The 12,728-nt window shown below is 47.6% G+C and overlaps 1 protein-coding gene across 1 annotated transcript; it reads right to left on the reverse strand.

The window, feature by feature from the left end:
- Window positions 1–12,482, reverse strand: LOC121004916 (glutathione S-transferase P 1). Its single transcript, XM_040437345.1, has 7 exons — window positions 12,467–12,482; window positions 8,053–8,088; window positions 7,366–7,472; window positions 1,467–1,554; window positions 1,032–1,135; window positions 851–958; window positions 1–193 (listed from the first exon to the last, which is right to left on the reverse strand). Coding segments are annotated over exons 1-7 (633 nt in total). The 5' UTR covers window positions 12,468–12,482; the 3' UTR covers window positions 1–4.
- Between the last annotated feature and the right edge of the window lie 246 nt (window positions 12,483–12,728).

Here is a 12,728-nt window from a genome sequence, read left to right on the forward strand (position 1 = left end):
ATGCTCACTGCTTGCCATTGCCATTGATTGGTCTCTTCTTGTGGGCATCACTGGAGAGATATGCTTCAAGCTTGGGACGGCTACTAATGCGTTTGACATAGGCACAGAGGAGTGGGAAGCCTGAAAGGCAGTCTGGTGCCAGAACAAGATGGTTGTGCAGAAGATCCACCAGGTTGTAATCGGCAAAGGAAATCTACAAAGCAATAGGGAAATAATGCAGTTAGATATCACAACTTTAGGAGTCAACGACTTAATAGGTATTCCGGCCCAACCAGTTGCTCCGTTCATTTCAGGAGGGTACAGGCCCCCCACCCCCCTGCATTTCTTAATTGTTCAAGTCACCCTGAATTCATGGTCAGTTCGCAGAAAGGTCTATGAAGAGGGGAACCAGTATGGAGAACATAATACAAGTACTGAGCAGATTTACTGTCAGCTGGACTATTAAACAATGAATGGCCCTGATAAGTGAAGGAGGCATTTCTCTATCTCTAACATACATTTCTCCTCCTCACTTGTACTATGGATTTATACAAAGTTGTTTATAATCCAAGGTACACGTCAATGCGTTTCCATGGTAACAGACTACAAACAATCATCCTGCTGTCATACAGTTTTCCATGTGTCCCTTACTTGCTCCTAAAGTACTGGAGCAACAAAGTTGGTTGTGAAGGTGTGCACAGCTTTTAGATCTTTATGAACACGAGTATTCCTATGTGGACTTTCCATTTCTTGCAGGCTCTCTAACAGCAGCCTGTGTCAGTGACAGAATTACTTTTTTTTAAATCAATTTTCAGATCAATAGCCTGTCAATTAAATAGTCCTAGTATAACTAAAGCAAATCAATACTCACATGAGCTCCTACCACAAACCCCTTCCCCTCATTATTAGAGGCAAGCAGACGTTCAAAGTGACCAAGGTCAGTGGGCAGAGCCTTAACGTAATCATCTTTTCCATTCTCCTAAACAAAAAAGGAAACATGAATCTTCTGAAGAGGAAGACATTTCTCTGTCAGACTTCTGGGTGTCACTCACATAGTTCTGATAGATCATCTTCAAATACTTAAGCCGAAGATCTTCCACTCCGTCATTAACCATGTCTATGAGGCTTGCCTCACGAGGATTTTTCCCATACAGATCTACAACCCAATCATAGTTCAGAATTAGTAAATATATGCAGAGGGATCCACAAGCTCAATACATGAAAGAACAAAAGAAGCTCCGACACCCAAGTTGCTCCTGATCCCCCAGTCGTGTGGATTAAAACATCTGGCAACGGGGTGGGGGAAACAGCCAATAGCAGGCCATGACGGGGACTAGCCTCCCTAGTCACCAGGAGATGCAGCTGTGCGGGGGATCAGGAGCGGCGCAGGTGCTGGGGAGGTGGGCAAGTATAATCTATACGAGGGGCCTGGGCATGGGGGGGGGGGCATATGTTAGACTTTGTATAACCCCTTTAAGTTGCAATACCATGATTCCTGGCAAGAAGGCGCAACATGGCATTGGACTGATACAGAGTGAAGTCTCCATCTTTAAATCCTGGAAGTTGGCCATACACCTACAAGGAGAAAATAAGACAAGGAACTGTAAGATAGTTTGACAGCACTGAATGTGTTAACTACAGCAAAATTCCTGGCATCGATGGGATCTGATTGATGCAGAAGACAACAAAAAAAAAAAAAAACCTGTGTAAAGAGTACTGGTCAGGTCCCCACATCCACAGTGATGAAAGCGCTCCTTCCATGCATACAATCAATAGGGATGAACGTAGGGAAAATAGAGGAAACATGGGTACTGGAAGTGGAGCATCTAGGGCAGGGGACAGGAACCTTTGGCACGCCAGCTGTTGTGAAACTACAACTCCCAGCATGCTCCAATCATTTCTATGAGAGTTCTGAGAAGAGTAGAGGAAGCATGCATGCTGGGAGTTGTAGTTCCACAACAGCTGGAGTCTCCCTACTCCTGGTTTATAGTATAAGGACAGGAAGGAACACAGGAGAGGTGAGAATTGATGACCAAACCTAATGATAAGCAGGGTGTTCTAGTGGTGATAAATAAGGGCCTTAGACTGAGAACATAATATATTTATTAACATTTAAAAATTTTTACATAAAATTACTCAAATATTAACCACATTCTGGAACGGCCTTTCAGAGATGGCAGCTGCCGAGCGGGTGGCCTGCTGTCAGTGACAGCAGGACACCCTAGAGAGCAGGCAGGGACCATTCCTGTAGGTCCCTGCCTTCTAGATCACTATACACAGCACTCAATGAGTCCTGTCTAGGCCCGGTGGTGATGTGACTGTCAGGGGAGTGCAGGAGCTGACGGGTCTTCCACAGATCACGATCAGCCCTGCACTGAGGCCATGACGAACTTGGTCTATAGGGCAGGCAAATACCCGGTGGAACACCTTACCTTCCTTATGGTGGGGGTGATCAATGCATGGAACCAGTTTGTGGTGGTGAGGGGACAAAAAACACAAAACGTATGGTCCCCAGTTTTGCCCCTATGGAGAAACCCTAAACTCCCAGAATTGGCTTCTCTCTCAGACTGAGTTCTGGCTGCAGAGGGGGATTAAATACCTCACCCAATTGTATGATGAGGGGGTTTTTAAGACTCTCAGCTCTACAGGCCAAATACAATATACCATGCTCATCCCTCTTTAGGTTTTTCCAACTGAGGCATGTATGCGAGTCTCAATTGAGGTGGGCCCTTTGCGGCTGGAATATGGGGAGATAGAGAAAATTGCCAGGCGAGTAGAACATGGTAAAATGGTCTCTGCCTTCTATGGGACACTAATATCCTATCAACCTTCACCTATATCTAAAGCTTTCGTCAAATGGAAAGAGGATATCACGAATTTAGACCTGCGGCAGGAGAGGGAATTAGCCTCTACATGGAGATCGGTGATTTGTGTGAGGGATCAGCCGATTCAGGCTAAGTGGATACAGAGTATATTTGACTCCTGTGCGTCTAGCTCGCATATACAAACTCAGATATCTGTACCAGATGTGGCATTGGCAAGGGAACGTTAATGCACATGATTTGGGAATGTCCAGTTATTGCAGACTTTTGGGAAGATATGCACAGATCTCAATTCCAGACTGGGTCTCCCGGCAGTTATATCCCCAGAAGTTAGTCTACTGGGCCTTGTCAACAACATTATTCCTACCAAATACACTACAATCCTTTATAGGTTACTACTATTCTATGCTAGGAAGTCCATCCTGCTAAATTGGAAGCCTCCAAAGAGTCCCTCCTTATCCCACTGGACTCCACTCATCAATGCAACTTTACCCATGTACAAATGGACCTTTGAAGCTAGGGGTACACCAGACAGGTTTGAAAAGATTTGGGGCCTCTGGTTGAGTGCCAACTCTGTATCGGAATAACTCAGACACAACTCTGGTGTCTGCAGGTTGTTGCCCGAGTGAATGCGGTGTGAATGTCTGACAGTCTTCGATAGCGACCAATTATATCCAGGACAACTAGGATTAAGAGTTAAAGGTGAAATGTACGGTTTCAACATCTTAATGCTACATAAAGCCTTCTCCTGACTGTCAGTTAAGGCCTCTTTCACACTTGCGTTATTGGGATCCGGCGTGCACTTCCGTTGCCGGAGGTGCCCGCCGGATCCGGAAAAACTCAAGTGTACTGAAAGCATTTGAAGACGGAACCGTCTTCCAAATGCTTTCAGTGTTACTATGGCACCCAGGATGCTATTAAAGTCCTGGTTGCCATAGTAGGAGCGGTATACTTAGTCCGTGCGGCTCCCGGGGCGCTCCAGAATGACGTCCGAGCGCCCCATGCGCATGGATGACGTGTCCATGCGATCACGTCATCCATGAGCGTGGGGCGCCCTGACGTCACTCTGGAGCGCCCGGGGAGCCGCACGGACAGTAAGTATGCTGCTCCCCCGCTCCCCACTACACTTTACCATGGCTGCCAGGACTTTAGCATCCCGGCAGCCATGGTAACCATTCAGAAAAAGCTAAATGTCGGCTCCGGCAATGCGCCGAAACGACGTTTAGCTTAAGGCCGGATCCGGATCAATGCCTTCCAATGGGCATTAATTCCGGATCCAGCCTTGCGGCAAGTGTTCCGGATTTTTGGCTGGAGCAAAAAGCTCCGGCCAAAAAACGTTCCGTTCCGGAACTGAAGACATCCTGATGCATCCTGAACGGATTTCTCTCCATTCAGAATGCATTAGGATAATCCTGATCAGGATTCTTCCGGCATAGAGCCCCGACGACGGAACTCTATGCCGGAAGACAAGAACGCAAGTGTGAAAGAGCCCTAAGGTAGATGAAAGTAATTGTCCTTTTTATTCTGTTTTGAATGTTATTGTTTTGTTGTTGTAAACTGGGGGGGGGGGGGGGGGGGGGGGGAGGGTATACTGAACTCCAGGTGGCAGCCCTACAATCTGCTCTATAGAAGCGGAGGCCCTCTTCCCAGGAAGTAGAGACTGATCTAGTAGAGTGAGCCCTGAACCCTGATGGCAGAACAGCTCCCTTGGATGAGTTTATGCTAAGTAAATAGCTTGCCTTATCCATCTAGCAATAGTCGGGAAAGATGCAGCAGAGCCCTTCTTAGGCTACTTTCACACTAGCGTTCGGAGCGGGTCCATCTGATGTTTCATCAGACGGATCCGCTCCTATAATGCAGACAATTGCATCCGTTCAGAACGGATCCGTCTGCATTATAACTTAGAAAAATTTCTAAGTGTGAAAGTAGCCTGAACGGATCCGTCCAGACTTTACATTGAAAGTCAATGGGGGCGGATCAGTTTGAAGATTGAGCCATATAGTGTCATCTTCAAACAGATCCGTCCCCATTGACTTGTATTGTAAGTCTGGACGGATCCGCTCGCCTCCGCACGGCCAGACGGACACCCGAACGCAGGTGTGAAAGTAGCCTTAGCACCCTGAAAGGAAATCAACAAACGGGAAGAGGACCTCCAGGGCTGTGTGACCTGCAGATATTGAATTCAACATCTCCTCACATCTAAACAATGGAACTCCGATTTATTTTCTCTTTTTAGAGAAGCACAGAAGGAGGGAACGGTGAAAAGAGGAAGACACCTTTGGCAAAAGAAGGATCAGGAGAAATAACCACCCTAGCCAAGATTTTTAAGTAAGGCTGGTCAATGGAAAGAGCAGCAATCTCACTAAGGCCACTTTCACATGGGTGAGTTTTCAGCACGGGTGCAATGCCTGAGGTGAACGCATTGCACCCCCACTGAATCCAGACCCATTCACTTCAATGGGGCTGTTCAGATGAGCGGTGATATTCACACATCACTTGTGCATTGCGTGAAAATCGCAGCATGCTCTATATTCTGTGTTTCACGCAATGTAGGCCCCATAGCAATGAATGGATCTGCATGAAAAGTCGCAAGCAAGTGCTGATGCGGTGTGATTTTCACACATGGTTGCTAGGAGATAAGGATGAAAGCAACTTGGACCCCATTAAAGTGTATACACTATTATTTTCCCTTATAACATGGTTATAAAGGGAAAATAGCATTCTAATACAGAATGCTTACTAAAATGTGGATTGAGGGGGGGGGGTTAAAAAAAATATATATATATATATTTAAAAAAAACGTACTCCCCTCATCCAATTGATCGCGCAGCCGGCATAGTCTTCTTGCTTCTTTCAGGACCTTTGACATAAGCGCAGGTCCTGCTAAATGAAGATAGGTCCTTTTGCAGGTCCTGAAAGAAGCAAGAAGACTATGCCGGCTGCGCGATCAATTGGATGAGGGGAGTTCATTTATTTATTTATTTTAACCCCCCCTCAATCCACATTTTAGTAAGCATTCTGTATTAGAATGCTATTTTCCCTTTATAACCATGTTATAAGGGACTGCAAACAATAACCGACAGCAATTGCGTGCCTACTCGCGCGATTTTCCCCGCAATGCACACGCAACACATCCGTAGCAAATCCGGGATGCCCGTGTGAAAGAGGCCTAACTTTTCTAGCAGAGGTCATCGCTAGGAGAAAAGCCAGCTTTAGGGAGAGCATCTTAGGGGAAATGATGTCTATTGGCACAAAAGGATGTGACATCAGGGCTGAAAGAACCAAGTTTAAATCCCAAGGAGGGATCCTATTTCTGCAAACTGGGGATAACTTAGAAACTGCAGTGATGAATCCTTGACAGAAAACAGAACTGGAGGTGGAGAGGGTGGTCCCTCTTTTAAAGGGTTTCTGTCACCTGAAAAATGGTATTAAGCTGGCTGACATTAGTGATGTGCTAATGTCAGCTGAACATACCTATACATACCTATATTAGAGCCATCTCACTGCCTGAAGCCATTGAGATTTTTTATAATATGCTAATTAGCCTCTAGGAGCGAGGGCGGGCATTGCACCTGGTCCTAGAGGCTGTTTGCCCACCTCTTTTCACACCCGTCTCTTGATTGACAGGGCCAATAGATACTCACACCAGGATGATCCTCCATTTTCCACAACACTAGTGCTTTACTCAGCAGTCTGAGATGTCAGTACTCAAGATACTTGCATTAACCCCTGCTGCACAGTTACTTTACCTCCAAGGAGGTCACCTCCTGGTCCATCACTGGTTCTGTACACCCTTCCAGCATAGTCACCACACATCAAGTTTGCAGACTAGACACTCATGCCACCTGTAGGTACAGTAGACTCCTGGTTGCCACTAGCTGTTATGGTGACATCCTTGTCATCAACCATGAACTCTAGGAGCACACATGAGCAGTCCCCTCATCTGAATTAAAGGCATTCTGTCACCACTAGTGAGCGTATACAACTGCTCATATGGCACTGTAGGTCTCCTTGAGGGCATTCTAACCAGAACTGTAGAGGCAATCTAAATTTATTTGTGCCCCTCAAAAAACGATTTCATAAATATGGCAATGAGCTTGTAAAAAGAGTCCAAGGGGCAGAACTTAGCGCTCATGGAGCCCGGCCGCACCCATTCTTAGAGAGCCCTGCTCCTTCCCTCATCTGCTATTCTTGATGTGCGGACATCACCCTGCCGCAGCAGTAAAAAAATTATAATAATCTTGCGCATGAGCATCATCTAGTGCGTTTGCCTGTGCGCGCTGAATAACTCAATAACTGATCTGTGCAGTTTTTGCAGTTGTGTGTATGGAGCGATCTGCAAAATAAGGGCCTAATAGGGGATCTGAACCTGCGCTCCTCTAATCACTCATTCTGTTACTGTAAATCTGACAGGCAGTCTATTAGGGTGAGAGGAAACACTGAATGCAGCAGTATACCAGAGCTGGCATCCACAAGTGATGGAGCGGGCACAGACCCCGATCCCACGCCATCACCTGATCTACATTTTACCATTATACTTTGTCCATGAGGGGTTTCATCTTACCGCAGCTTTCTTCAGATCCCCCTTCTGCCAGTCATCAGACGTTACGACTTCCTCCTTCCATTGAGCTCCCTGGTCAGCCATGAGCATTCGCATAGCTTCACAACGACCTGACAAGGAAATCAAAGAGAAATAACTCACCCCAAACCCCTGCAGACCACAATGCAGTTCTCCCCCAAACATTACAAAAATTAAAATCCAGTCATCTTCTATTATAGCCTCTTCCTTACAGCAGCCCGATATCCTGACTAGGGCCAAGCTGCAGTACCAGACACACGCGTTTGGATGTCGCTCTGTGAGGAATTCTGCCCCTTTCACACCAGCGGATGCCGCGCGGGTAATCTGCTGTGTGGAAGACCGCCAAGCCCCGCTCCGGACAGCAGAGACACGGAGCAGTAACATGATTGATAATGCTCCGTGTCTGACCTTTTTACTACAGAATCACGGTGACAACTTTATCTTACCGTGATTCTGTAGTAAAAAGATCTGAGGGGCACGGAGCATTATCAATCATGTTACTGCTCCGTGTCTGCTGTCCAGTGCGGGGCTTGGTGGTCTTTCACACAGCGGATTACCCGCACGGCATCCGCTCGTGAGAAACAGCCCTTGTAGGTGCAGCTGACCGTAGTAGACCATCAATGTAAAAATGCTTTAAATGGTTTGGTTCTAAGAAAGAAAACCTCTACTCACCTCTGGCATTAAAATAAATGATGGTGTATTCAGGCACTAAAGAGAGAGAAGAGAGACAGGCGGTATTAATTGGTGGTAATGCTACATGACTTCTGTATATGCCGGTTGTTACAAGTTATCCCTAAGGGGTCATGCACACAGCCGTTGTAGTTTTTGTGGTCCGCAAAACACGGATACCGGCCGTGTGTGTTCTGCATTTTGCAAAACGCAACATCCAGCCCATAATATAATTTGTCTGTTTTATGGACAAGGATAGGACATGTTCTATTTTTTTAGGATGCCACACTCGAACGTGGCAGTGCCGATGGCTGACTGAGGGAGTCCCCTTCCTCTGAAACCACTTAGACGCTGTGGTTGCCATCAACTAGCATCTAAAGGGTTAAACTGCCTGGATCAGCGCTTCCACCATTCGGGCGGGACTCCAGCTCTCCACTGTCCAGGAGACCCATGCAGCACTTACATCTTAAAGGGTTTCTACCACCACATTTTGACCTAATTAGCTGTCAGACACTAGCGGTCTGCTAGTGTCTGCTCTACCTAACCATGCTATTGTAATTCCTTTCTGTGCAGCGGTTACCCTAAAAAACGTAGTTTTATTGCTATGCTAATGAGCCTCTAGGTGCTATGGGGGCGTCTTTTCAGCACCTAGAGGCTCCGTCCACTCACTATTTCCGCCGCCCAGCGCGCTCCAGCCTGCCCCTCTCCTCTAGATTGACAGACTACTTCTCTGCATCTCGGCTGAATTCTTGCACCTGCGCCGTGTGCTTCTGTATTCGGCGCAGGCGCAGTGAAGATGCCGGCACAGGGAGACAGTCACTGCCTGCGCCGAATACAGAAGCACACGGCGCAGGTGCGAGAATTCAGCCGAGATGCAGAGAAGTAGTCTGTCAATCTAGAGGAGCGGGCTGGAGCGCGCTGGGCGGCGGAAATAGTGAGTGGACGGAGCCTCTAGGTGCTGAAAAGACGCCCCCATAGCACCTAGAGGCTCATTAGCATAGCAATAAAACTATGTTTTTTAGGGTAACCGCTGCACAGAAAGGAATTACAATAGCATGGTTAGGTAGAGCAGACACTAGCAGATCGCTAGTGTCTGACAGCTAATTAGGTCAAAATGTGGTGGTAGAAACCCTTTAATGACCGCTGTAAAAAGGCGTATCGGCGGTAAGGCAGTTTCCTAATGTTTTTTGCACCCTTGGCAGTTCTGAAATGGCAGCTTTCACTGGGTTTAACGTTTTCCCATAATAAAACATATGACTTTCATAAGCAAGTCTGGCAGCTGTCTAAAGTTAACCACTTCACTGTCAAAGCGCTGATACTGCAGGGAGCAGGTGTGTAGGAGAAGCAGCCAAGATGGAGAACCGCCATTGTGAGGAAGACATCCATGGAGAACAGCGTGCGGTGATTTGCCAGAAGCTCCGTTACCCCCTCTGCACAGACCATGAGCAAAAGCGTGAGCGCCATCTAGTGGCTGCTAACATGTAGCTTCCTTGTCGGATGCACTGTACAAGCAAGTACTGGGGGACTTTAGGAGTACAACTGGAAACCATATGACTTCTATTGAACGCAATTTAACCCCTTAAAGGGATTGCCTAAAAATCTCGGACAACCCCTACAAGGTCTTTAAAAAATATATATATATATTAACCCCTTACTCCAGCGCCATTCTCTGTGCCACTTCTCTGGTACTCCCACTGCATGTCACAGAGTACCAGGATGTGCCTGGATCCAGTCACTGTCCTCAGCTGTAGACCACCAAGGACAATGATAGGCCAGACGGTCAGGTACAGCAGCAAAGCGCGCTGAAGTAATGGATGAGACATTATATGGTTTTTAGGTCATGCCTGCTGATGTTAGGAGCGTACATCCCAGCACCACACGGCAGGAGACCAGAAGACCCCCGTTACATCACAGTATTAGGCCCCATGCACACAGCCGTATCCAGAGGCATCCTGCCTTCTCCCCTACGTCCCACCATATGCCTATTTTCCCGCAAAACTGACAATCGGACGTTCTATTTTTTGCAGGCCATGGAATGGACATTGTTGAGGACAGTGCGCCGTCCCCATTGAAATAAATAGTTCTGCATCTGATTGTTAAAAAAATGTGGACCTAAACAGGTCTGCTGCCCAGAGACTGTCGTCCAACTTTCCAGTGCCAACTACAGTCCGTAGGAGGGCACAGAGCTGCGTGCTCCTCAAAGCATTCCTAAGGCCTCATGCACACAACCGTTTGTCCGCAGCGAGCAGCAGTTTTTGCGGCTTGGATGCAGAACAATTCACTTCAATGGGGCAGCAAAAGATGCGGACAGCACTGCGTGTGCTGTCCGCTAGGGGTGGGTGATATGGCCTAAAATCCATATTGTGATATAATTTTAAGCATGTGCAATATGCGATATATTGTTTTCTATATGGGGGGGGTGTTTAAACTTTTTATTTAATCACCATTAGCCTCCTTAAGGGCTAGAACCCTTGTCATATTCACCCTAATAGAGCTCTATTAGGGTGAATAGGACTTTACACTCTCCCTGCTGCCCTGTGCTTTGTGCACACAACAGCAGGGAGCTGACCATGGCAGCCAGCCTCTCATGTGCCCCCCAGCCTCTCCCTCTTATCAGCCCCCTCTGGTAACTCAAATTCCCCCCCTCCCTCCCCAGTATTAATAATTGGTGGCAATGACCACAGGGTCCCCCCCCCCCCCATCATTGGTGGCAGTGGGCAGTTCCGATCAGAGTCCGATCGGTTACCATGGCAGCCAGGAGTCACGCTACTGAAGTCCAGGCTGCGATGGTATGTTAGTGAGCAGCATTATACTCACGTGCGCCATGGCCGCCGGGCGCTCCTTCTCAGGTCTGTACGGCGCATTGCTAATGCTATAAGCATTAGCAACGCGCCGCACAGACAGAAGGAGCGGCCGGCGGCCACGAGTATAATGCTGCTCACTAACATACCATGGCAGCCAGGACTTCAGTAGCATGACTCCTGGCTGCCATGGTAACCGATCGGACTCTGATCGGAACTGCCCACTGCCACCAATGATGGGGGGGACCCTGTGGGATATGGCCGGCACATTCATTGGTTGCGCAGTGGCCACAGTCCCTCCCCTCCTCCTCCTACTCTGTTCTAATTGGTGGTCAGCAGCAGCCACGCACAGTGGGGAGGGAGGAGAACATGGTGCGCGCCGAGAGCGCAATCATATCGCGGTCCAGCGATATAGGCAATATGCACAAAATCCATATTGTGGCACAAATGTATATCACCTACCCCTACTGTCGGCATCCGCTGCTCCGTTCCGTGGTGCGCGCAAAATAAAAATTGTATATAGTAAAAAGATGGAATGGTCACTCTTATATGGAAAAATAGGACACTTTATTAAACATATATAATGAAATTATGTGCAATAAAATTACAATAAAATATTAAAACTAAATGTTTCTTTAAAGACTAAAGAAACATTTAGTTTTAATATTTTATTGTAATTTTATTGCACATAATTTCATTATATATGTTTAATAAAGTGTCCTATATTTCCATATAAGAGTGACCATTCCAACTTCTTTTTACTATATACTTCAAACTTTGAGGGGTGACTCAAATCCTGGTTTGGAGCACCTATCCTGAGAGAATAGAGGTGAGCGAGTCCTTTTTTTGAATCTACTAAAAATTGTATATAACCAGTCCTATTCTTATCCGTTTTGCAGACAAGAATAGGAAGTTATATTAATGGCTGTCCGTGCCATTCAACAAATTGTGGAACGCACAGACGCCATCCGTGTTTTGCAGACCGCAAAACACACAACGGTAGTGTGCATGTAACCTAAGGAAGCTCCACATAAAACTACAAATAAAGCCATCATATAGCCCCAGCCATTGGCCTAGCAGGGCTGAGTGAGCGCAGGGGTCTCATACTACACAGCCATATGGCGGATATATTCTCCCGAGGAAGCATTTTCCCTCCTATGGTTCCCATTGTGAATGGCAGGGCACAGTAGCACTGACAGGTCTATAGGCACAGCACCCTCTGGACTGCCCCACCATGACACATGCCTGGAGCACAGCGCCCCCTCTAGGTTACATCTGTGTAATGGAGGGCTGGGATCACAGCACAAGTGGCTGCTATAGGCGTCACACCCACTTAAAGGGGAACTCCTGCAGTGGTGAAACAAACTCCAGGAGCTGATGCCGGTGACCACTGTATACACAGCTCATCCTGTACAGCAATGCAAAGTCACCCATGGAAAACGGGACGCAGAAAACTACTGCACTTATCCTTAGTTTCTAGTCCATAAAAGTGTAGGGAGTCTACAGCAGACATCTTCCATTACAGATTCCACTTCCCTCTGATAAGCCGTAAACACCCAGACTCGGCGATAAGAGCCCGCGCCCTATCGTGCAATGCAAGCGCTGAGGCGTCTTACTGTTGTCTTGCGGTGAAATCCTCAGGCACAGGAGTCACAGCCGGAGAACTGCAGCCAGGTGAGGCGGAGACTTTATAGGCGGCGGAGGGGGCGGAGCTGAAGGCGGAGGCAGACTGCGCCTGCGCGGCGGCTCCTGTCAGTCACGGCGGCAGCCTCAGGCTCGGCTCCTCTCACTGCAGGAGGGCAACCAGGCTGTGCTGCCCACCTAGTAAGAGCAAGCCAGGGCGGGGCAGTGGTCTGTGCCCCCAGCAGCCGCCATCAA

The sequence above is a fragment of the Bufo bufo genome, chromosome 6 (assembly GCF_905171765.1).
Source record: "Bufo bufo chromosome 6, aBufBuf1.1, whole genome shotgun sequence".
Classification (NCBI taxonomy): domain Eukaryota; kingdom Metazoa; phylum Chordata; class Amphibia; order Anura; family Bufonidae; genus Bufo; species Bufo bufo.

What these genes read in the sequence shown, in the direction of transcription:
- LOC121004916 (XM_040437345.1), bottom strand. An exon ending in CATTTATTTTAATGCCAGAG is followed by an intron (nt 7,473 to 8,052) that starts GTGAGTAGAGGT and finishes TTTCCTTGTCAG; the next exon opens with GTCGTTGTGAAGCTATGCGA. An exon ending in AGATGATCTATCAGAACTAT is followed by an intron (nt 959 to 1,031) that starts GTGAGTGACACC and finishes TTTTTTGTTTAG; the next exon opens with GAGAATGGAAAAGATGATTA.